Genomic DNA, 24,469 nt, shown 5'->3' with positions numbered 1-24,469 from the left:
CCTTTTTACCATGAGAAATGACCTATCGCTACCAGTATTAGCATTTTGGAAGCATCGACTACAAACAGGCTAGTTTAGAATGCATCGGATTAGTGTTTTTTTGCTCCCCAGCGAACGTTCGAACTTGTCATCATGCTAAGCATATCCAAAATCCATTTTACACCGGATTTCCCCTTTAACTGATATTCTCAAATAAATATATTACACCATGTTGTTCAGACAATAAAGTGTTGTGTCCTCGTGTCTAAGAGCGGTGCTGCCCAAACAAAATTTGTAGGACATAATAACATTTAATTGATAAACATCATGGGTACAGCATCATGAAATGAATCTTTTATTAGTTTTCACAGGAACCGACTTTGCGGTTTGCCCTTCAAGACATTGGACAGGCTGGAAATGGAACCATTCTCTGCCTTACCATGTGGTTTTAGAAATGCTTAAGGGCCCGTTCACTGTGGAAAGCTTTTCGGTTTCTAAAAACTCGATGCATGTTGCAAATATTCCATGAATTTAAATTGTGAAAAAGTGTGTGAATCTATCTTAATGCATCTCAATGCTCAATGTTTACAGTCCCAAAGGCTGACACAAAGACAGTCGGCACCACAAAAACATCTCTACTGTATGGTAGGGACAAAACACAATAACCATGTTATCTAAACTAAAATGGCCCAACAGGAAGAGAAGTACTCACGTTTTGTGAATAGTGTGGAATAACTGCTGGCCTTCCACAGACACCCCTGCACTGATTGCATAGGCTTGGGAGAGCTTGTCCTCCTTTTCTGACCGTGCTCGGTTGGCCAGCTAGAGAGAGAGAGAGAGAGAGAGAGAGAGAGAGAGAGAGAGAGAACAAAGAAAATTGTGGGTACAATTCCTGGCATCCACCGTTGTGCCCTTGAGCAAGGCTCCTAACCCCTAGTTGCTCAGGGGACAGTGGCCCTTGTAATATAAATAAGAAAGTCACTTTGGATAGAAGCATCTGCTAAATCAACAAATGCTAGGAGTGTAAAGGTTCACGTATTCATACCAAACAATTTAGGCACAGGACGTTAGGTTCAATATAGATGTGTATCGATTGTATCAAATGAGTCTTAAACAATAATCACCAATAGGCTTTTTTGTGTGCGGAGATTGTTTTAAATTTGAGTTCCTACACATATCAAGTGGAGGACCATATACAATATCATAGTCTTTTAACATCAAAAAACATTTGAAACTAAATTACTATTCCTGTTACCCATCAGCAATATTGTCAGTGAGTTTTAACAGTACATACAGGCTTAGTTTACCCCAAAACTAACAGAACCGTGACTTCAAAACCAGGGTACACACCGAACCGTGATTTTTTTGTGTTCCGTTACACCCCTAATAAACGTAAATGTAATTGTAAACGTAGCTAGAGAAAGTGGCAGCATAGCGTCAGAGACAGCACTGAGAACGGTACCGTGGACAATACACCAACTCACTGACAACTTGTTCAGACATTACAAAGTCACTGACAATTCAAATTATTTGCGGTGTGTGTTATCCACAAGCATGCATGCGGTAACATACAGTAAATACAGCTCACCAATCAAAGGGGTTACCACAACATAAATGTAAATAGCTGTGAGCAGTCTCATATTATTTATGGGTGAATGAATACCATTCATAAGTTTGCAAGGCGTTATCGCCGACAAAGTCTCAGTGCACATGAATGAGGATCAGGAGATGAAGACCGCTGCATGGCTACTGATAACCAAATCAATCAATTTGGCAAACGTCAACTTCTACAAAGGATGCCTTCATTGCTAGCTATGGAGCAAACGCAGACTTCTACACGGGGTCATTGGTTTGATATTTAAAAACAACATCAGACGGAATGCCTCAAGTGACGAATAAAATCTGTGTTCGGCAGAGTCATGTCGTTAGAAGATGAAGATTGGCCGTGCGGTTAAAGGTCAGATACGTGATTCATGCGAAGCAGAGGATTCACCGATGGCCAGGGGTGTATGCCAAGTAGGTGGTTATGAGACAGACCTGGGTAAGTCAACCCAGAGGAAGTGGTAAACCTCCTAGTAGAAGAGCCCTTTGGCTTTGATTAGTTTGGAGATTGAAGCCCCCTGGCTGTTCTATTATCAGGTTTAATACAACTCCTTCTGGGTTATCTTAAAGTGAACGTTAAAGTTGACTGATATTTAGCAGACACTTTTATCCAAAGTGACACAGACTCGCAATGGCGGGGATCAACCCCCGGGTCGACCGATTGTCAGTTGGCGACGTTAACGCTGTTCCACCCCGCCCACCGCTAAACCGCCTCGTTGGAATCATGGGCAGAAAAAATGCCAGCTGGGGTAATTAAATCAAAATGAAATAAGATGCTGGGAGAAGCCCCCTTACCTTGCTTATATTGAGAGATGCTAGCGGAGGTGGGGTTTCAGTGCGGTCATTGACGACGTCCACCTCTGACACATAGGCTAGGTTAATCAGGACCACGTCGCTCAAGTTTGGCTTACCGCTGGAGGAAGCACATTCTGAGAGGTCAAAGGTTAAGGTGAACAGCAGCACATGAAGGTTAACAGTACTTTATTCGTAAAGTCAGAGCATACGCACGTGCGCACGCACACGCACACACTACCTCAGCCATTTATTGGCCTGACTTTTGCACTATTATATTGACTGTCTACTGTATGCACAATTTCAACCCATATTTTGCTGCTCTTATTTCTTCATTGTATGTGCCTTCTTATTTACTTTTTATATTGTTTACTTGAATGTTATGTTTGTCTGTGGCCTTAATTGGTCAAATATGTCTCGTCTCCACCGTGGGATAGTGGGAAACGTAATTTTGATCTCTTTGCATGTCTTGACATGTGAAGAAATTGACAATAAAGCAGACTTTGACTTACACACACACCTCACTGCTGTCACTGGACACCCCACTGCCCCTGTGGCACTGACCTCTTCTGTTTTTATACCACGAGTACCTATTTTACAACCAACAGTTTGTAGTCTATTCTACTTCCAGCTGTTACTGACCTCATTCCAGAATCCAGAATTTATGAGTTATGGATCTAGCAAAGACCAGCAAAACATCAATCCAAATAATGAAATCCTCAGGAAGAACACAATCAGATATTTCTCCTCTCCAATGGGTAGAAACTGGCACTGCCAAGCAAAAAAAAAAGGGAACAACGTGTGCCAGAAACGGAATGCTGAGCAAGAGGTTTGAATGCTGGTCATTACTGACTATCTACATCACGACTTCCCACTTATCTGAGTAGAGGTGCATTTGCATACGATTTTCATATATGCAGAGACAAGTTACTGAAACAACTTTCATTTTCGTATTCTAAGAACATTCTAAGGCATTTCAGAGCTGGGAACACCACAGAATGCTATGGAGTTCCCTTGTAGGCAGACAGGCACACAAACACGCACGCCTACTCTGTCCAGTCAGGTCACTTGTTTGACCATACCTGCACTGACCACCCCATTCTCACACAAATCAGTCAATGGTGATTGGCCATAGCCACCACCAAAATCTATGTCCCCTTACACACCGACCACACATCAATTGTAACACACAGCACAGCGGCCCACACTAAACATATCACATCCTTCATCTTGCTGACACATCACTCAAATGAATGAACAAGCCTCCACCACAGTTCCACCACTCTGCCACCTGTCTGTTGCCCCAGAACAGAGAAGAGCGAAAGATCCAAGGCTATACTGCCACCTATTGAGAGAACGGGGAACACCTACACACAAGATTCAAAAGACTCCAGTCTCGCTCAATACTCCACTGAGGCCTCAAGGCCATTTTCAAGCATGGACAGCAATAGCTAGCCTGCTGCCCCAATTTAAGACTTGCTGCACACAACAATGGCAGACACTATAGAAGGTGGTAAGCGTCTACATTGCTGACTACGACTAATGCTGACAGACTATAGCATACATTAATGAGAGCGGCAATGACGAGTTAGACACACGCACAAAATACAAACTATGCAACACAATATAATGTTGCCCATTTCAAAACTTATGAAAAAGAACTATAGGAATCGTGTAGTATTTTGGGACAAAATATTATAGTACCATCAGGAATACTATAGTATTTTGGACCATACCATAGAAGTAGTATAGTATTTTGGGACATACCATAGAAGTACTAAGACTACTATAAGAACACTATAGCGGGCAAGGATATTATAGAGGTAGCCTATTGCAGAACACCACAGAAGCATTATACACTACCATAGAAATATTGTAGTATTACGTATCATTGTAGTACTTTTCGTAAGGGATAAAGGCAACAGCATCAGTCACCCGCATGTTTCCATGATTTGTCATAGTCTGGAGGTAAACATGTAGTGCAACAACTAATGCCTTCATACACGATTAACCTTACAAGATATAACGGTAACTTCATATTTTTCCAGTAGTTCAATATGTTTACGTGTTTACTAATTTTTACATTTATGACGGGCCTTTAGAACTCAGATCGAACTCATTGTCGTTTCCCTCAAAACTACAATTCCGATCCAAACAACACGGTAGTCTCGCACTTTAATGTCTGTATGTGGTATGTCTGTACATATATTTTTTTTATATTATTGTCTATGGCTATGTCTAAAGTATGTCTATGTCTGTATTTAAAGTAGGTCTATGTCTGCATGGGAAAGTAAGAAACGAAATTTCAAATTCTTTGTATGACCAGTGCATGTAAAGAAATGGACAATAAAGCCGACTTGACTTGACGGTAGGACAGCCAACATAGACTGACATTACATTAACATTCAGGGAGTGACCATCGTCATATGACACTAATGTTGTGCACAAAAGCAATGTTGGCTCGAATAGCCAATAAGCGAATAACTCTATAGTCAGGCCTATACAAATTACCCACAAGATAGGCCATTTAACGATACAATGTGTCTGATGTAATGTTACCATGGGGGTGCCAGCTAGCAAGTTAATGTTACAGTAACGTTAGCCTTTTACTACAATATGCCTTAAGCTTACAAACCACAGTCAAATGAAAATAACGTTATCCGTTCCCTACTATCGCCACTAACGTTACCAGCATTAGCAGACAGCTAGCTGCTAAGTAATGTTAGCCATTCAAACTGTCAATCGGCTACTCAGCATATGTTGTCTCATGTAATCAATAAACGTTAGAACAAATCATTAACATATGTTGATTAACTTTAACTGATCAACCGCTGCGGCTGGCTTATGTACGAAGCATAAAGCAATGTCAGGACAAAAATGATCAGTCGACTCTTCATGCTACCTAGCTGGGTGCCGAACACGTTAGCTAACACAGAAGCCCCCTGACCATAATGTTAGCTACTATGCTAGCGTGCTAGCCAAAGATGTGTAGTTTGATGAAGCACACCTCCAGTAACGTTACACTCAAAGGTATGTATCGTTGTACACTACTGATAACAAGTAAATACATTTATGATCTAAAATTGACATCCTGAACAATTGAATTAGCCAATTTGCCAATGCCACTAATCAATCTGACATCGCAGGCTAACATCAACTCGCTATGCTATCAGGCTAATGAGGATCTGCCATGATGCCACTTTGGAATTGCCAAATAGTGATCCGAGTACAGGCAAGAGTACTGAATTTCACATTGAGCACAACACATGAGGAATTGCTACAAACGCTTGTCCGTACATATTTCAATAGCTTACTATAAACAAACACAAATAGTTTGACAGAGCCAACTCTACAGACCACCAAATATATTGAATGAAGAGTCAGCTTGCTAGGTTAACCGGCTATCACATACACTTGCGACTGCACGGATCACTATTTGACATATTTCGGTTACTAACAGGCCCCTAACTGCCAAGGTGGCCATCGAGCCCTTGGTGTCCACCGATCGACAAAAGGATACTCAAAGTCAACATCTTGGATTGGTAGTCAAAAGCCACGACCTCTCCTTGTAAACGTTGACCTAAGCAGGTAAGACAAGAGACATGGCTCCCGACACTGAAATACTCCCCCGGTCCAGGAGCCGCCATCTTCTCCGCCAGGGAAACCGGAGCGCCTGCTTTTACGTAAACGTGCGCGACGGCATGACTCTTTTAAAAATGGGCGTGTCAAATGACGCCAGGAACACTTTGCATCTCTTGTTCATTCATAGTATCACAACATTTTGTAGTATCCATTTGTGCTTAGTGCATATTAATACATTTTACATATCATCAAGGTTATATCATATATATCGGCTCAATTTATCTACAGTTTTTGGGTAGATAATCACCCCACCCCAACACACACACACACACACACACACACACACACACACACCTGCTCCATTCGCAAAGATATCTGTATTGATGCACGCCACGGGATTCGGGATTGCAACAGTTAATTAAATCACTGTCTCACAAGAAGACAAAAAATAATACAACAATTACTGTTTTGTATTATGTTTTAAAAATGTTGGGATAAAGAAAACACAAAACTGACATGTATAATTTGGCAAAAGAAAAATCTCATACATCTCAAAAATCTCATAGCCGAACAAAATGACATTTTACTTGCGATAACGTTGATTTTACTTTTAGATTCAGAATCCAGCATAGTTGTGTGCTTGAAAGAAAATAACTATGTTTGTCCCATTCTACTATCCGTGTCCCGGATTCAACAAGCCAATGACGTGGAGAGTTTCTTTTAGTGCGGAGCGCGGTGTGGGTGTAAACACTGATAGGTGCGAGAGTAAATGAAAGCCAGTGTAAGAGTCCTGATACTGAGGAGGAATTATTCTGTCGTTGGCAAGTTAATGATTTATGGTTTATCTTATTACATTACACTTCTTGCATAGCGTTTCATTGAATGTAGGTGAACTTTAGGGGTTAAGGTTAACACTGGACCTTGGATTTTCATCAAGACGTGGCTGCTGCTAACGTTAACAGTAACTTCCTCAGCATATAACGTTCGTTTCAATTGTTGTTTTTTTTCTTGTATTTTCAAAGGTAATAACACCAGGGACGTGCGGCCTATTGTGTCATTTATCAACAGCTAGTGATGGATGCCGTTCATACCCAGGGTATTTGGATAGCAGAGTCCTTGCAGCTGTCAACGAAACAATATGAGCACATATGGCTCTTCGCCTCTCACATGGGTGACCCGAAAGCAGCGTTCTTGTTGATATTTCCTCTGACTTACTTCGTCAGCCGACAAACTGGCGTAGCCGTGGTCTGGGTTGCTGCTATATCGGAATGGCTCAACCTGGTGTTCAAATGGTAACGTTAAAGACTGATTCATTCTAATAATACGTTTCGCATGCTCAACCTACTGTAAATTATCGTATTGCTTGCAGGATTCTTTTCGGAGAACGGCCATACTGGTGGATAAAGGAGTCCGGCCTGTTTGAGAAGAACCCGCCTCAGCTACAGCAGTTTCCCTCTACCTGCGAAACTGGACCAGGCAGGTTCTCTATAGTCAAGTTAAAGAAACATGCTGAAAAGCCTTGCAAACACCACCAATAACACATTTGGCATCGACAAAACCTAACCATAATATTGTTTTAAATGTGAAGCCCGTTTATTTTCATCAGAAAGCTTGACTCAATCTTTGGTAGGGAAAGGTCAGCGCTGTCTGGTGAATGCTATGTTAGCTTTATATGGTGTAGTGTGTGTATAGATCTTTTTCACAGCAGCCATTTTGATATGGAAAAAGTAAGCACAGGTGTTACTACATACCTTAGTCTCTAGTCTGTTCAATTCAAGTGTTATTTAATGTCATCAGTAACACCATATATCTCATGTAAAAATGGCTGCTGTGATAAAGGTCCATTCTGCTGTTGTCAGGGATCAGAAGTTGAGTTTGATTGACAGACCCTGCATGTCCGCTCACAGGTAGTCCCTCGGGGCACGCGATGATCACAGGAGCAGTGTGGTGGGTGTTGGCATCCACCTTGGCCTCAGAAATACACACTCGGACAGGCAGGTTAGTGCTCACAGAAACTCACTCTCTAGAAAATAAATCACTCATATTCGTTTGTTTTTATTCTTGTTTTTATTTCACTTATGCATTTAGCTGACGCTTTTGTCCGAAGCTACTTACAGATACAAATTGCAGGGGCCAGTCTCCCCAGAGCAGCTTGGGCCTTGCTCAAGGGCACAGTGGCACAGTTAGCCATCCTCATTTCAAAGATATAGGTTATTTGCCACTGTTTTTCCAGTGGCTAGTTCAAGAGACAGAACAGACTATACTGTTCGGATACAGGTTTTGTGTTCTGCTGTACAGTTATGAATGAAATCGGCCCACTTTGTAGTAACCTACACATTCTGTTTGGGCAAAGCAGTCACTAAGTATAGTATATATACTCTTTTGAACCCGTGAATTAGTGAAACACACTCAGCACACAGTGAACACACAGTGAGGTGAAGCACACATCCCGGCGCAGTGAGCTGCCTGCAACAACAGCGGCGCTCGGGGAGCAGTAAGGGGTTAGGTGCCTTGCTCAAGGGCACTTCAGCCGTGGCCTACTGGTCGGGGTTCGTCCGGCAACCCTCCGGTTACAAGTCCGAAGCGCTAACCAGTAGGCCACGGATGCCCCAAGGTGCTAAACCTCTGCGACCTGTGTTATGTTTGACTCCCAGTAAGGTGGTGGCTAGTTTGCCATACTTGATCTACGTCTTGCTGCTTGCGGTCATTGGCCTCTCTCGGATCTTCATACTGGCCCATTTTCCCCACCAGGTCATTGCTGGGTTCCTGACCGGTAAGAGTTCACAGTTCACATCATGCATGTGATGTACTATCTAGATGAACACATTACATGACCATATAGAAGTGACTAAGATATTGGCTACTGATGTTATTAATTGTTAATACACAATATAATGATGGTTAATAAAGGGTTAATAATTCTCAAATTGTTGACTGAAATGTTAAATATGGATGTATGTAGGCTAACACGTCATGGCAAAATGTCATGTCATTTAAAAAACAGCATATGATTATGGTAATAGCAATTTATAAATACATATTGTGTAACTAAATATTAAGTTATATAATAATTCATTCTACTCTACGGGTTCACCCACTATTCCAGGTATTGTTCTTGGGGTCTACCTGAGTCGCTCCATTCCGAAATCCCAGTCCTTGCTCTTCTACCTTCGCATTAGCATGGGAATACTGGTGGGAACACTGGTACTCCACACCGCCCTGGAGAAGGCCGGAATCCCATTGTCCTGGTAGGTGCTCCAGAGTGTTACTATGAGTGTTCTATTTAAGACAGAGAGGGATTCCTAAAAGTCCAAACGGTATTCACAAATTAATTGAATTTACGGCAACAACAAAACAAACATGTGTTTTGCTCTTTTTGCTGAAAGGTCAGTGGCACTGGCGAAAAAATGGTGTGCTCACGCTGAATGGGTTCGCCTGGACACCAACCCTTTCTCCTCCATCGTGCGGGCCAGTGGGGCCTTGACAGGCCTGGGGCTTGCCCAGTCCTGGAAGCCTGGCGGATGGAGCCTCTCCTGGGCCCCGCGGGCTCTCTGCGTGGCCCTCTCAGCCATGGCCCTCCACCACATCAACCGCGTTAACCTCCCCATGGACTACCCCGCCCTCTTCTACACGCTCTTCTTCGTCAAATACACCCTCGTGCCTCAAGTGGTCATTCTTTTCATCCCTGGCGTCGTCCATTTCCTCACCGCCAAAGCCAAGAGGGATTGAAGACGGTCCTGTTACATTGCCTGGCTGGCATGTGGTCTCGAACCGGCAATGCTTGAGGGCATCAAAAGCAGAAGCTCTTCAGCTTCTTACACCAGTGGCTTGCGTTTGATTGAGCACTTTTAAAAGCATCACAGCCTTGGGGCCTGCATACATAGGGAACTTAAACCATCCATGTTGGTTCACCTCATCAGTGAATAGAGCAAAAGATGCCGTTTGCTCTTTTTTTTTTGTTCAAAGTGTCAGTGATTTAAATTGATTTCAAAGACTGATGGTGTGGGTAAATAGTGTTCTGCAGATCCTTAGTTTTTGGGGTTGAGCCCGCCTTGTAATTTATTGTGGACATTTTCATGGTTTGTCATCTTTATTGTTTCCAAAGACATTTTTACCATCTTAAGTAAATACTAAAATGTAAGTAGTGTCTGTAAGAATTGCACTTATTTCCATCTATGAATAACTGAAAATATCTCATCTCACAAACTTTAATCTGTGCCAGACTGTCAGGAGCTCAGTGTTTGGTTATGTGTACGAGAGACTCCCTCTACTGGTAGAGACATAGTATTGCGCCACAGTAGAACACTGCTGCATTGCCTCTAGTTGCTGTTGAAAAGGAGGAAAGAGTGCAGAGAGCTCTAACTATATGGTGCTCATGTCCTGCTCGATTGTGTAGTAGAAACACTTGCATTTGGGATCATCTGCAAAGAATGTCTTACGTCTCTCTCTAAAGAGTAGAACGATTTAGGGAAAATAATCCAGTTGCGTTTTTTCTGGCAGATATTGCGATTTGATTTACGATATCATTTTTGAAAGTTAAGCTTCAGTTCAGTATTCACTATAAAACTGTATCGTATTATACTGTCACTATGTCATTTTTTTGCTATACATTCATCATACTGCTGCCCATGGTGCAAAAGTTGATACATGTTATGTGTGTTGCCTCAGGAAATAACAAAACATTCCTGAATAATCAGTCGTAAGCTACACGATTAATTGCGGCCTAAAAATCGGTTAATCTTTTAGCTAAAAAGCAGAGTAACTCTAGGCATACAAATAACATATTTCTGCGGTAGCCTACATTTTACTGTAAGTTCTTTTTACCATCAAACCAATAGCAAATTAGTGTCAAAATGTTATGATGAAGAGAGGAACTTATCAGAATTAACTCAGATGCTAGAATAACACTAACATCGGTTAGAACAGTGTCAACCTTAACATAATTGTTCGTAAACATTGTATTTGCTGTTAGGAAACAATCAATTAACAAAAGACTGAATGGCTACATTGGCTGTGCAGTGGTGGCTTTATGTAGTGTGCAATCACCCTGTGTTGCCTTCAGTGTTATAAAGATACAGATTCTCATGTCACATGATAAAAACACATTCGGTTTTATTGGTTTCTGTTAAACGGATTTTTTTCTTTCACTTTTTTTGTTTTGTTTTGTTGTGTCACAGCGCTCAGAAAGCTCACATGTACAGACAAGAGAACTCTGTCCAGCAAGCAGTTACAATGAACTCCAAAACCAAAAGTCAAAATGAAAGGAAATTAATGGAAGCTGCCCCAGTTTCTCGCTCTGTGTGTGTGTGTGTGTGTGTGTGTGTTTAGTTGACAGATTAAATGAATGGGAAGGGAGGGGGGGACCAATGAGGGTGTTTTATATTCCCCAGTTCACTCAGATTGTATATTATATAGCTAGATGTGCAGAGGGAAGAAAGCTGGCTTATTTTCTCTCTCACACACACACACACACACGTGAGTTGTTCATATTTCAACCTGGGAGCAGTAGAGAGCAGAGACTAAACATGCATCTGACTATTTACAGCAAAAATAATTTACAATTGTGAAAGAAAAGGGGGAAAAAAGAAAATAAGTACTGTCATAAGAACCTCCCAGAAGGTTTCTTCCACGCCGCCATGTTCTGAGTGTCTGTGTGTTTGTGTGACCGTTTGGTGTGTGTGTGATTTGTGGTGAGATCAGCTGGGGTTCTGCTGAGACCGTACTGAGCTCATGGAAGTAGAAATTGGCAGTTTTCCGTTTCCATGGTTACTAAGTGCGCCTGTGTACGTAGGTTGTCCCCAGCAACTTAGTTAATACTTCATTTCCTGATTATGTAAAAAGCTTTACTTCCTCCCAGCCATCCTCAGAGCTGTATTGCATTTCTACTCATGGACAGGAATGGCACTGAGATTATTTGTGTTTAGTGCCTTCCATACAACTTGAGCAATCATGACAGAGTTGTATAATATTTTGCCAGGGCCAGAAGGCATCCATTCAAGGCCTTGCCCAAGAGTCATTTCCTTCCCTCAGACAACTGGGAACCCATACAGACATCTAACTAGCCTGTTTGTGTTTTATGTTCACACTCTAAACACACACAAACAATCTCTCTCTCCATTCCTCATTTAATGGTAGATTTCCTGAATTTCCCCTTGGGGATCAATAAAGTATCTAACTATCTATCGATTTCTTTGCTTGTTTGTTTGAAGCCTATCCAGCCTGGCTCTCTAGCCCAGACCTGCTCCATAGCACACTGTTGTGTGTGGGTCAGGAGTTACGCTGGACGGAAGCGCTGCCCGATAGGTGCCTCAGACTGTCAGCAGTGGTTTGCTGGGAAAAGAAAGGAAAGGAAGGAAAGCCTCCGATGAACGCTCACAGGGGGTCTGAAGTCGGTCACTCTGGGGATAAAATTCATGTGGCTGGCTTTTATGTACAGCAGTTACAATGTGCTCTAGAAAGGCTCTCTGTATATGTACACATGTTCATACTTTTACAAACAGTTTGCTTTTTTCCCTTAAAGTTATTTGTTCTTTCACTCAGACATTCACTCACTCACTCACATCAATCATTCATTCGTTTGTTTGTTTCAGAGTTCATAATTGCACCAAGAACAAGTACGGTTGGCTAGTTTCTAAAAAGGACACCTACACACAAATTAATTTCTTCTGAACTGCTGTTTGGCAGGGACCTCCGCCCACCAACATCTACAAACAAAACTCCCTGGCCCTACCAAAGGGTTACCAATCCGAACCTACTACATCAAATCAATAAAGTGCTCTTGGTTAAGAAACATCACAGAAACATTGTGCAGTAAATGTGTCATAATAACAACAAAAACTAGTAATTAAAATAATCAGTAACATAAAGAACAAAAATATATATTTTAGCTTCTTTTCTTCTAAAACACTCCTCTCTGTTTTACTTGACTTTGTGAGAAGGGCATCTGCAAACTTTCGAGCCTACATGTAAATCACACTGTGCTGTGGCCGAAATCTCATTTTTCCATTTCCAAATATCTGGTGAGCGTAACTCACCTCGACATGTTCTCACTCTGCTCTTCAGTGTGTTCTAGATAAATAACCAAAATGGATCCCACCTCAAAGTGAGAACGTTAGAACACAAAATCTGAAACATCCGTCACACCTGTTATAAAATATATACGCGCAGTAGCAGTGGACTGTCAAGATGGTAGAATCAGTAGTCACTTTTTTGAACAATATCAGTCACTCAGTCCACATCAAATCCAAATGTACATCTCTCTCTGGGTTGTAAACATTGACGTTAGCATATACTCAAAGTCCTCCTCATGGATCCGTTTTTTTTCGCTGACCAAAAACGTTGAAAGTTAGCAAATGCCCTCATTCCTCTCCGCTCCAGCTTTTTAAAAAAAAAAAAAAAAAAAAAAAACAAGTCCAAAACAAATGCTATGCTTATACATGGAGTTATACTGTATTTTCATATGTCTATACATTATAGAACTGACTTATAAATATTTCTCTGGTGGCTTTCTTTAAGTACAGCTTTCTGAGTCATTTCGTAGAGTATCTCTTCTTTACAGTATTGAACAATCCTGTGAGAGCTTCAGCAGAGCCTTGAGTTGAGTCTTTGACCGCACGTGCGGTAGGTGTTCGAATGAAAGAGAAAAGTCTGGACTATCCCCATTGCGATGTTCCCATTCAAAAACACATCCAAACCACCACACACACACACACACACACAATCTACACTTTCTCTCACTGGCCCACTCATACTACTTTTTCTCTCTCTCTCCCTCCCTCCCTCCCCCTCCCTCTCTCTCTCTCTCTCTCTCTCTCTCTCTCTCAGTAACAATGCTTCAGGTCTGCGTTTCTGCACTGAGGTTATGTCTAGATGTGCTCTTCACACTGTAGAGAATGAGGTTGTGATTTGCGGTTCGTATACAGTATCCAATAGTAGTAGTAGTAGTAGTAGTAGTACACTATAGTATAAGCCACAGACGAGAAGCTTTTGACTAAAGTTATGTATACAGAGGCTACAGCTCTGGCTGTCGTTGTGACTACTGAGTGTGTCCCCCCCAGAGTCCAGTGACCACCTGAGACACTTCTGGTTCTGGCCCCGAATCCAGGCCAGGTCCTTCTATTGGGTCAACTGATTTCGCTGCCTGACATGTCTTTCCACATTCACATCTATAATCTGTTATTAAAATAAGTAAACAAAAAACAAAACAAAAAAAATGTAACAACCTTTTATACCCCTGGCTCCTCACAGATATACACGCACACACCCACCTCTTTTTTCTTTCTTTCTCTCTCTCTCTCTCTCTCTCTCTCTCTCTCTCTCAAACACACACTTTCCCCCCGAGCCCCTCCGCACAAACACACCCACACACACTCTCATGGCCCCCCGGAGGGGGAGTTGTGTTGTCAGACGTTGGACTCCACGAAGGGTCTCTTTGGTTTGATGGGCGAGGTGGACGCCTGGCGCGAGTCGCGGGACAGCTGGCGGAACATGTTCTCCTGGTAGGCCACCTGTGCCACGGGCAGAGTCCGCGCCACCTTCACGTCCTGGTAGGTGGGCCCCTGGCTCACGCGCTCCAGCAGGTCGCGCTCGCGGGCGCTCCCGTTGGCCAGCTTGCCCAGCGAGGACGGCTGCGATTGGCTGCCACCGTAGTACTCATCCTCCAGCAGGTGGCCGTTCTGCGCGTTGTTGGTCTTGTTGTAGTAGGCGATGTTGCCGAGCGACGCCGGCGGGCTGTAGGAGGACGCGGACGCCGCCGCGGCGACGGACGCCACCGACGCCTGGTGGATGAGGTTGCCCGGCGACGTGGGGCTGGAAATGCCCCCGCTGCCGCCCAGGCCGCTGTCCATGGACGTCATGGCCCATCCGCGCGCCGACGGCTGGTGCAGGTACTGCTGAGTCCGCGCCGTCTTGTCGATGATGCCCATGAAAGGCGTGCTCCGCGACCGGGCGCTCTCGCCCCCGTACAGGCCTCCGCCGCCCCCGCCCTGCGACGGCGAGATGGCGGCGGCCAGCTCGTCGCGGTCGTACGCCGCCTGCAGGGGGATCTCCATCTGGCCGATGGAGGAGGCCGGCCGGAAGCCTGGGGCTAGATTACAGGCGGCGCCCGAGGAGAGGCTGCTGCTGGAGGGGGAGAAGCGCATGCTGACGCTCTGCGAGTGGATGAGCGGCCGCGGCGACGCCGACTGCTGATGCTGCTTGAGCGGCAGCTCGCCGGGGCTGGCGCTGATGGGCCGGCGCAGGCCCAGGTGCGGCGGGATCTCGGGCGAGCCCAGCTGACACACGCCGGGCACGCCGCCCGAGGCCACCACACGCTCGCGCTCGCGCTCCGACACCGGGTAGTACGCCGCCGACTGGCTGCGGCTGATCTGCGGCGTCTGGCTGAACCGGAGACCTCCGCCCGGACCCCCCCCACCCCCTCCTCCTCCTCCTCCGCCTCCTCCCCCCGAGCGGTACGCGGAAGCCGGACGCTGCTGCTGAGGGGTCAGCTCGTCCTTCAACAGCGCCCCCTCCAGGACGCCCATGCCACCACCGCCGGGCACTCCCGCGCCCCCTCGCCCGCCGCCGTGCTGGCACAGTGCGCCCGCGCTCAGGCTGGACTGCACCTGCTGCGGCGGAGGCGGCGGCGGCATGGCGCGTCCGTCCAGCGAGGGCTGGTACACCAGGCGGCCGCGCTCGTCCACCAGGCCCCTCTCGTCCATGGACACGCCCTGATAGCGGCTGCTGAGCGGGTGAGCCAACTGCCCACCACCACCACCCCCGCTGCCGTACCCCCCGTTGCCCCCCTGCTGGCTAGTGCGGACGATCTGGGCCATGGAGGGCTGCAGCCGGTGGTGCTGCTGGCTGGACGACGCCGACTGCGAGCACTGGGACGCCTGCGACTGCAGCTGGAACGACCGCTGGCTGCTCATCTTGGAGAGCGGCGACTTGGGCCGCGCGGGCAGCGGTAGCGGTACCGGCAGCGGCTCCTGGTGCTGGTAGCGGACGGGCGAGCCCGACTGCGAGCGGTACAGGCACACGCTCTCGGGCAGCGGCGGGCTGGCCCTGTAGGGGGCGCTGCGGCGCAGCGGGGACGACGGCGGGCTCGGGTACGGCTCGTGGGCCGGCGGCGGGCTGAAGCGGTACGGGTGCTGGTCCGGGGACGCGTGCGTGTGCGCGTGCGGGGGGGAGCTCGTCCGGTAGTGGGCGTTCTGGTGGGTCGGGGAAAGTGGCGGGGACGCCGACTGGTAGCTCTGGCGCGTCGGAGACGACATGGACGAGTGGCTCGGGTGGAAGTCGAAGCCCTGGCCGCCGGACAGGTACACTGCGTCGGGGTGGTGCTGATGTTGGTGGTACTGGTGGTGGAGGTGGTGATGGTGCGCTGGGGAGAGGGGCGGGCTCTGGATGATTGGCAGGCTGGACAGACCCATGGACACGTTCTCCAGCTCTTGCTCCAGGTAGTCCTCGTCCTCAAACAAGTCCTGCACGGGCTCCATGTCGTCCAATCGCGGCTCAGGGGGCGGGATGTGCACAGGAAGTACGGGCTCCTCGCGTTCCTCTGGGGGAGGTGGCGACGGGGGAGGAGACGGGGGCGGGGCTATCTCGGGCTCCTCTGATTGGATGGTTTGTTGGTGCTCCTCATCCACGCGCTGCAGTAGCCGCTGGATCTCGCGGTTGTTCGGAGACAAGCGCATGGCTTCTCTCAGGTCCTCCAGTGCTTCGGCAAACTGTCTGCAGGCAAAACACACACACACCAGCCTCAGTTCAGTTTGCAGGGGGTGTGTGTTCATGAAAAAGAATACAATTCTGTGACAGACAGTGGGGCTCTAATTTGCATGACACACAACATGCTATACAATGCAGTAGCACCATCCTGCATGAATGAATGATAATCTAATCAACGCACACAACCACTAGTGGGCTAGTGCACAGATGAGGACATTCTCAGTACATTAATTCCTTTTCTAAAGATCAACAGTATAAAATTATAGATTTATAAAAAACACTACAAATTACTCAACACATCATTGAGCCATGCCATGTATAAATAAATCAAGGCATGCCAATTAAATTGATTTTTAAATATAATTCAACTGAAAATCAAACACGCAAAACACATCACGTACGTATACAACAGTTACCACTGTAATGCAAAGGCTGTGCTGGATTTGCAAAATAATCAATCTTTCCATTTTGATTATGTTGTTTTCATAATAGTCATTACTTGACGGTTAAACGATAGTGTTGATTGGCCCTAAGGCAGCCCTATGACATGTCTTCAAGACTTTATTGACTGTTAATCGATCGATTTGATTGGCTCTAAGGCAGCCCTATGACATGTCTTCAAGACTTTATTGACTGTTAATCGATCGATTTGATTGGCCCTAAGGCAGCCCTACGACATGTCTTCAAGACTTTATTGACTGTTAATCGATCGATTTGATTGGCCCTAAAGCAGCCCTACGACATGTCTTCAAGACTAGCCCTCTTCCAGACATTTCCTTTCAGCCCATACCTGCTGCTTCTCTTGGCGCGTGCTCTGGCATAGAACGCCTCGTAGCACTTGGGTTTCAGCTCCAAGGCTTTGGTGGCAAACTCCTCAGCCATCCCGAAGTCCTACACACACACACATAATCACAATCACACACACACACACAAAATCACAATCACACACACACATACACACACACAGACACAGACACACACACACATGAAAATCATCAGATATTATGACTGGAATTATTGAAATTATTTTCAACACATTGGTCTTACAAAACAAGATAGGCTTAAAAATGGAGAAAAGTCTCAAAACCATAAAAAGTCAAAAGACTTAACCACTCAAGCTGCTATAAGATTAAAGTATCTATCTTGGGGTAGTTGGGACAGTTGAAGTTGAAATTATCGCCAACTCGTACTGAATGGGTCGACAGGCCGTAGGCACTAATTGTCTGCCTGGCTAGTCAATAAGCGTTGTGCTGACTGGCTGTTCATAAAAGGCTGTCAAATTAGTCATTCATTCAATACTCGTTACTTGAGTCTTGAGTCTATTCATTCTTTAGCTAAAACAGTTGAAGTTAGAACAGAGGTAAATTAAGTATAAGTATAAGTATAGTATAAGTATATATACTTTTTTGATCCCGTAAGGGAAATTTGGTCTCTGCATTTAACCCAATCGGTGAATTAGTGAAAAACAAACAGCACACAGTGAACACACAGTGAGGTGAAGCACACACTAATCCCGGTGCAGTGAGCTGTCTGCTACAACGGCGGCGCTCGGGGAGCAGTGAGGGGTTAGGTGCCTTGTGTGTGTTGCCTAGTTGTGATGGCTGTTTACAAACAAACAATTATACTGAATCTGGACTGATACTGAAGTAGGCTTTGAAGTGCAAATCACTTTGAATTGCCATCTGCCTCGAGTGTCAGATTTGTATGCTATAACGCACACAGAATGAGCTTTGGATTTCTGAAAGAAGGGACTCTTTACGGTGAAGGACTGTCAGGGCTCTTTACGGTGAAGGACTGTCAGGGCTTTTCTGTCGAGAATCCCAACTCCCAGCGCCATGCCAGGCAATGCTCAGCTAATGAGGAGCGCTGTGAGAGGCACGCCGGCTCATTCATCCGCTTCAACCACAGCAGCTCTCGCACGGCAAAACTGATTTACACTTAATCCGGCTGCCTTTTACCTGCTGACAGCGCTCACTAAGGAGGATACTCTGGAGGAATCAAGCGCAGTTGAAAGCTGAGATTTTTAACCAGGGCTCCGAACCGGTTCAAGGAACGAAAACGAAAACCGAAAACGAACGGAATTTTACGGAATTTTACGAGGAGCAGAAACGGAAACGAAAACAAAATGATCTTCAACTGTTCCGGAACAGAAACGTTATTCTGAAATCCACAAAACCGGTTAATAACGGTTTTTTTTTGTTCTCTATATATTTTATAAAATTTCACAAAAGCATATCCTATGTCAGGGAGACTATTTCCGGTTGTGCGAAAAACAAGCCCGCATCTACACTGTTAATGTGAGCTAACAAGCCGCTATGTAGCCAACTACTGTAGGCGAACAGCCTAATAATTTGATTTCTGCAGTTTGAAAAAAAAAAAAAAAAAGAATAAATGGACCTTTGGTCCAAATGTGTATATTTTGTCTTGCTGTTGTAATGTAACCTATCCGTCTGCCACTTCGGATCTTAGGCCAGCTCGTAGCGTAGGCTACTGAAACTGATTTGGAAATTGTTTGTAGCCTATGCGTAATAGCCTATTTTGCCTGTCCACGCCTTGTTGTTTTTAAAGTCTGGATTTGAAATGTTTGCGCAATTGTAGCCTATTCTATGTAGAAGAGTTAAACGGGAAATATGAGATAGGCCTTGTCAGCAACAGACAGGTTCGTTTATAAACAGGGTTGGAATTATAGCGCAAGCCTTTGAAGATCTCCATATGGATAAAACTTAGGCTACAATCAGGTAAGGAGTTTAGCACGTATCCAGAAATATTTTTGATAAGACATTATTTATAGGCATAGGTTAGGCCTACAGTAAGTCTGGCTATGGGATGGATAGCCCATCTGAATGTTTTTGGATGCTGCCTGTGATTTATTATTTTTGGGCATAGCTACGGTAGGCTAAATCAAGGGGAAATAATGAGTAGGGGAGAGCCGGGACAGTTGAAACACTTTTTAATTAAACGTAATTTACATAGCGATCGTACCACACAGAAAGCTAATATTTGGTCACCTACATCTGTCCTCTGTCAAATACAGATGCATTTTCAGCTTTGAACAAAACCGTTATCATGAATGGTACTCCCAAAAGTTTTTATTTTAGATATATTGTTGCAGGGCTATACGTCTTTGTGCATGTCTGTTAACAACTCATTGCCATCATCATGAAGCGTGTATGCAGCGGTTTTTGAAATATCTAATATCTAATAGAAGTGGATGATTCTGCCATGTTTATAGCTAGAACGGTAAGCTTTCCCATTTATATCATGTTTATATTGTTGAAAATGTCGTTTCACTAGGTTTTTAGGTGGGTTAGGCCAATGCACATCCAAATAAGTAGGCTTAACGACCCACCGGCCGTCAGTCTCCATAGGATAACATGGGGAAACTCAACCCCCTATCTGGTGGGCCCAAATGTATTTTCATCTTCCTAAAACTGTTTTTCTATGTCTTACCTCCATAAATAATTGTTTAAACACACCTATTTGTGCATTTAATTAAAATACATGGAGTTACAGCCTGGTCGGGACGATTGAAACACGTGTTTCAATCGTCCCGACACAGACATATGTCACTACAGCTTGATTTGCTTTCCATGTAAACAAGCATGCGATATGAAAGTCTGGGATTGTGGAGAACACTAAATGGTCTACTGAATAAGCATTACGTCAAACCTTTAAATGAAAAACACTCATTGATAATCGAAAAAATGTAACCACTAATGAAGTTTACTTTTGCGCATCAAAACTCGTTTATCACTCCGTGATAAAATGACATAGCAGGAAGATATTTGGCTGATAGAAGGAGGTTAACATGCTCTATGTTTTGACCGAAGGACGTCTGTCTATCATCATCACACTCGGAGAAAACTGGATTGTTTCATTCGTCCCGTGTTTCAATCGTCCCGGCTCTCCCCTACGTCTCATCTAAGGTAAAGTCCACAAAAATAGACTTGATAGGCCCGCCAAACACTGCCGGAACTTTAAGAACGAACGATATTTTGCGTTCCGAACCGGTTCAGGACCGATATGTTTGTGGCGGAACGCATGCAAGAACGAAAACGTTAAACATAGGCCTACCTGAACCGTTCGGAACGGAACGTTTGAAAAATAATTTCGTTTTCAAGCCCTGTTTTTAACGCAATGGAACATTGTCAGTATATTACACTGCTCAAAACAATTAAGGGAACACAAAAACAAGGGTTTTCCATAATTGTTAAAACACATTTTTTGAAACCTTCCACCCTTTTCTCCATTCTCAAACTACATTCACAGAATGTCTGACAGTTCTTGCAAAATAAAACACTCGCCTCAAAAGTTTTACTTGTGCTCAGAATCAAACAGTGTCAGAGCACTAATCCAGTGCATGATTGAAGTGTTCCCCTAATTTGTTTGAGCAGTAAATTTTCAACATATACTGTACATGTCCCAAATAACATGTTCATTGTCTGTTTAATGTATATTGTCTATACTGTATACATTAGCTATCATATGACACCATCGCCTGGAACCAAACTCTGTTGAATGAGGCTGAATAACATTTATTTTAGTTCATGTATAAAGTTTAACACTGATCTTGCTTTGCATGCATGTGGAGTGTGTTAAGTTGCTTTGCATGTTGCAAGTTTCTATTGGACTCACGTTCATTTTCCTGCGGCAGCGCGACAGGTTGAGGAACAGGGAGACTTTGAGCTCTCTGAAGGCCTTCAGGTCGTCGCTGAGACCCTCACGGGGAAACTTCTTCAGGGCGTACTGGTAGCGCTGGGCTGCCTCCTTCACCTTCCCTTTCTGTGGGACAGACACACACACACACACACACACACACACACACACACACGTACACAGACACACGTACACACAGACACAGACACACACACACATACAATTCGCACGCACACACACACACACACACACACACACACACACAACAGGACCACATGCACACACACACACGCACATCCAAAAAATACATGCATATCAGACACACGCATACACACATATACACACACACACACACACACATTATTCAAAAAGCTTTTTCATACTTTTCATACTTTCATGTTGTACATATCAACATCTGGTTTGCCAGCTGTTCAGATCTAAAGCATCATCAGGCAACACACACACACACACGCACACACAGATTACGCAACACCAGCCCACTTCAGACGTGTGGTGATGCTAACAGGAAGAGAGCGAGAGGGCAAACACAGACTCCCAGACTGATTACTCCAGCAGCATGTCATTAATGACTCCCAGCCCACACAGGCATGGAGCCATAGGTCCGTCCGCAGTGTCCACCGTAACGCTCACAACGTCCATATCTACCACAATAATAGTGGCCTGATCCACAATAATGAAAGCCCTTCAATTTGATGAGCTCTTGTTGGCTGTCAGTATTTCATTGGAATTCGATGACCTCTGATTGGCTGTCAGTATTTATTTATTTCATGGAAATTCAATGATGAACTCTGATTGGCTCTCAATTTTACAGAAATGTCAAAGGTCAAAAAAAGGTGGTTGTTTTATTCTAGGTTTTCAATCATGTTTTGCTCCAAAGGTCAGTTAGACCCTGCGCATTCTTGTGGAATGAAGGAGTTAAAACACATCACAGGTAAGGAGACAGGTAACCAGAATCTCACCTTGTAGAAGCCATCGCCCTCCTCGATAAGTTTACTGAGCAGGATGATCATAATGTCGGGTTTTGAGGTCGCCATCGCCCAAGTGGCAGGACCTAAGGTGAACAGGATGCATGATGGGTAAAAAAAGAACAGAGATGAATAGGGAGCGGAGGGTCGGGGAGCTTGGGGGTTGAACTGGGGGTCAGGAGGAGAGAGAACAGGTGTAGGATGCTCTGGAGCAACAACATGTAAACAGCAACAACGACAACAACAACAACAACAACGACGACAAGGGTGCGAGGACAACGTCACAACGCACATGATGAAGAGAGAGAGGGAGAGGGAGGGAGAGACAAGAGCCTGCTGCTGCAGACGACTACACTTCCTGGTTTCCATGACGTTTGAGTCCTAAAGCATCATGTGTAGTAATACTTCCTCTCAATGATGTATACACAGAGCAATAGGCTTTAAATATTTCTCCTATTTCTACTACTATCTATCTCCAGTCCAATGGGTCCTGTAAGGGGATTTCACAAAACAGGATGCACTTGTGTACTGAGGAAGACCGAGGAACGAGGAGGAGGTTATATTGAACAAACCCGCTGGTCTAACTCAGAGATCCTGCTTCCAGGAAAAGGCTACGGTGTGGGCACAGTGTGGTTGGCTGCAGCAGGGAGTCTTGAGATGTACTGACAGAAAGAGAGAGAGAAAGAGAAAGTACGAGAGTGAGAGAGAGAGAGGAGAGACAGAGAAAGTACGAGAGAAAGAAACTGTGAGAGAGAGAGAGAGGAGAGAAAGAAAACGAGAGAGAGAAAATGCACGAGAAAGAGAGAGAGAGATTCACTAAGGTCTTAAAGGGAGAAAGACAGTGAGATTGCTATGGTCAGACAGGCAAACAAAGAGTCAACTAACAGACAGACCCAGCAGACTCACACCAACACTGTGTGTGTGTGTGTGTTTCAGGTACATGAGTCTCTATATCGATTCTCACACCAACACAGTGAGATTTGTTTGGTGTCGAAGGAAAGAAAGGCAAAGAGTGAGTTCAAATGTTCAACCAATTGAGATGAGACACACATGCTCGTCTTTATTGATGTGACATCTTTATTGATGTTATTGATGCTAAGCCTGTCTGTTGCTGGTATGGTAAGGTCCAACACGTCAGGTGTAGCAGAACACACACACACACACACACACACACACACACACACACACACACACACACACATACACACACACACATAAAGAGACAGAGAGAGCGTGAGAGTGGCTGGAAAGAGCTTTGTGAGCTGGTGGGGGTGAAGGGAGAAGTGGTCTCAGCATTACCTCGCGGTCGACTCGGCAACGTCTGACATCCTGTGGCCCAAGGAAGGGTCAAGGGTCAAGGGTCAAGGGTCAATGTTTGCGTGAGCGAGGCGGTGGGCAAGAAAGAAAAGAGGTGTGGAGAGAGAGGTGCGGTATGACGGGGTTTACGTGTGTGTGTGTGTGTGTGTGTGTGTGTGGGGGAGGGGGGGGGGGGTGAAAGAGGTGTATGAGAAAGAAAGAAAGGGAAGGAGAAAGAGAGAGAGAGAGAGAGGGAGAGAGAGAGAGGGAGGGAGACAGAGAGAGAGAAAGAGAGAAGGGAAGGTGAGAAAGAAAGTTGAGAGAAAAAGAACACAAAAAAGCAGCAGTGAGAAGCACGGAAACGAGAGCCTCAGCAAACGAAAAAACATAAACATAAACAACTAGCAATAAACAGCAACAACTCCTTCATCAGAGCAGAGACAGACAGAGAGAGAGAGAGAGAGGGAGAGGGAGAGAGAGAGAGAGAGAGAGAGAGAGAGAGAGAATAGAGGAAGAGAGAGAGAGGGAGAGATAGAGAGAATAGAGGAAGAGAGAGAGAGAGAGAATAGAGGAAGAGAGAGAGAGGGAGAGAGAGAGAGAATAGAGGAAGAGAGAGAGAGGGAGAGAGAGAGAGAGAGAATAGAGGAAGAGAGAGAGAGAGGGAGAGAGAGAGAGAGAATAGAGGAAGAGAGAGAGGGAGAGAGAGAATAGAGGAGAGGAAGGAGTCAAGTCCAGAGGTAGACAGCACACACAGGAACACTGGTGCCATCACACACTGGTGGAGGAGGACAGCAGCACACTAGCAGAGGAAGCAGTTGAGAAACACACACACACACACACACACAGATATGTTTACACATACAAACACACACACA

General features: G+C 44.9%; 3 protein-coding genes across 5 annotated transcripts in view; 1 reads left to right on the top strand and 2 right to left on the bottom strand.

The window, feature by feature from the left end:
* The window catches only part of lsm12b (LSM12 homolog b), a 28,233-nt gene extending 22,175 nt beyond the window's left edge, over positions 1–6,058 (bottom strand). For both annotated transcript variants that reach the window (XM_042083020.1, XM_042083019.1), the window contains exons 1-3: positions 5,894–6,058; positions 2,377–2,510; positions 692–801 (exon numbers count right to left, since the gene is read on the bottom strand). In XM_042083020.1, the coding sequence (XP_041938954.1) occupies positions 692–801; positions 2,377–2,510; positions 5,894–6,020 (371 nt within the window). In that variant the 5' untranslated portion in view covers positions 6,021–6,058. The remainder of the gene's footprint in view (positions 1–691; positions 802–2,376; positions 2,511–5,893) is intronic.
* Positions 6,059–6,652: 594 nt separating this feature from the next.
* Positions 6,653–10,542, top strand: g6pc3 (glucose-6-phosphatase catalytic subunit 3). Of its 2 annotated transcripts, none has more exons than XM_042082659.1 (7): positions 6,653–6,776; positions 6,978–7,247; positions 7,325–7,431; positions 7,863–7,953; positions 8,610–8,728; positions 9,062–9,203; positions 9,342–10,542. In XM_042082659.1, the coding sequence occupies exons 2-7, from the start codon at positions 7,030–7,032 to the stop codon at positions 9,682–9,684; spliced, it is 1,020 nt and encodes a 339-aa protein (XP_041938593.1). In that variant the 5' UTR covers positions 6,653–6,776; positions 6,978–7,029; the 3' UTR covers positions 9,685–10,542. The 2 variants fall into 2 exon arrangements, with proteins under 2 accessions (XP_041938593.1, XP_041938594.1); XM_042082660.1 differs by having other exon boundaries at positions 6,667–6,776; positions 7,024–7,247.
* A 500-nt stretch (positions 10,543–11,042) lies between these two features.
* Positions 11,043–24,469, bottom strand: part of tanc2b (tetratricopeptide repeat, ankyrin repeat and coiled-coil containing 2b) — a 129,950-nt gene continuing 116,523 nt past the window's right edge. Inside the window, 5 exon segments of the mRNA XM_042082661.1 lie at positions 11,043–16,662; positions 17,447–17,547; positions 21,292–21,438; positions 22,293–22,384; positions 23,598–23,627. Of these exon segments, the coding sequence (XP_041938595.1) occupies positions 14,358–16,662; positions 17,447–17,547; positions 21,292–21,438; positions 22,293–22,384; positions 23,598–23,627 (2,675 nt within the window). The 3' untranslated portion in view covers positions 11,043–14,357.

The sequence above is a fragment of the Alosa sapidissima genome, chromosome 24 (assembly GCF_018492685.1).
Source record: "Alosa sapidissima isolate fAloSap1 chromosome 24, fAloSap1.pri, whole genome shotgun sequence".
Taxonomy (NCBI): Eukaryota; Metazoa; Chordata; class Actinopteri; order Clupeiformes; family Clupeidae; genus Alosa; species Alosa sapidissima.
This window is presented reverse-complemented; position numbering and strand designations above follow the sequence as displayed.

Coding starts and splice junctions, on each gene's coding strand:
- g6pc3 (XM_042082659.1), top strand. CDS start 7,030: ATGGATGCCGTTCATACCCAGGGTATTTGGATAGCAGAGTCCTTGCAG. Junction 7,954..8,609: donor ATACACACTCGGACAGGCAG/GTTAGTGCTCAC, acceptor TTTGACTCCCAG/TAAGGTGGTGGCTAGTTTGC. Junction 9,204..9,341: donor GCCGGAATCCCATTGTCCTG/GTAGGTGCTCCA, acceptor TTTTGCTGAAAG/GTCAGTGGCACTGGCGAAAA.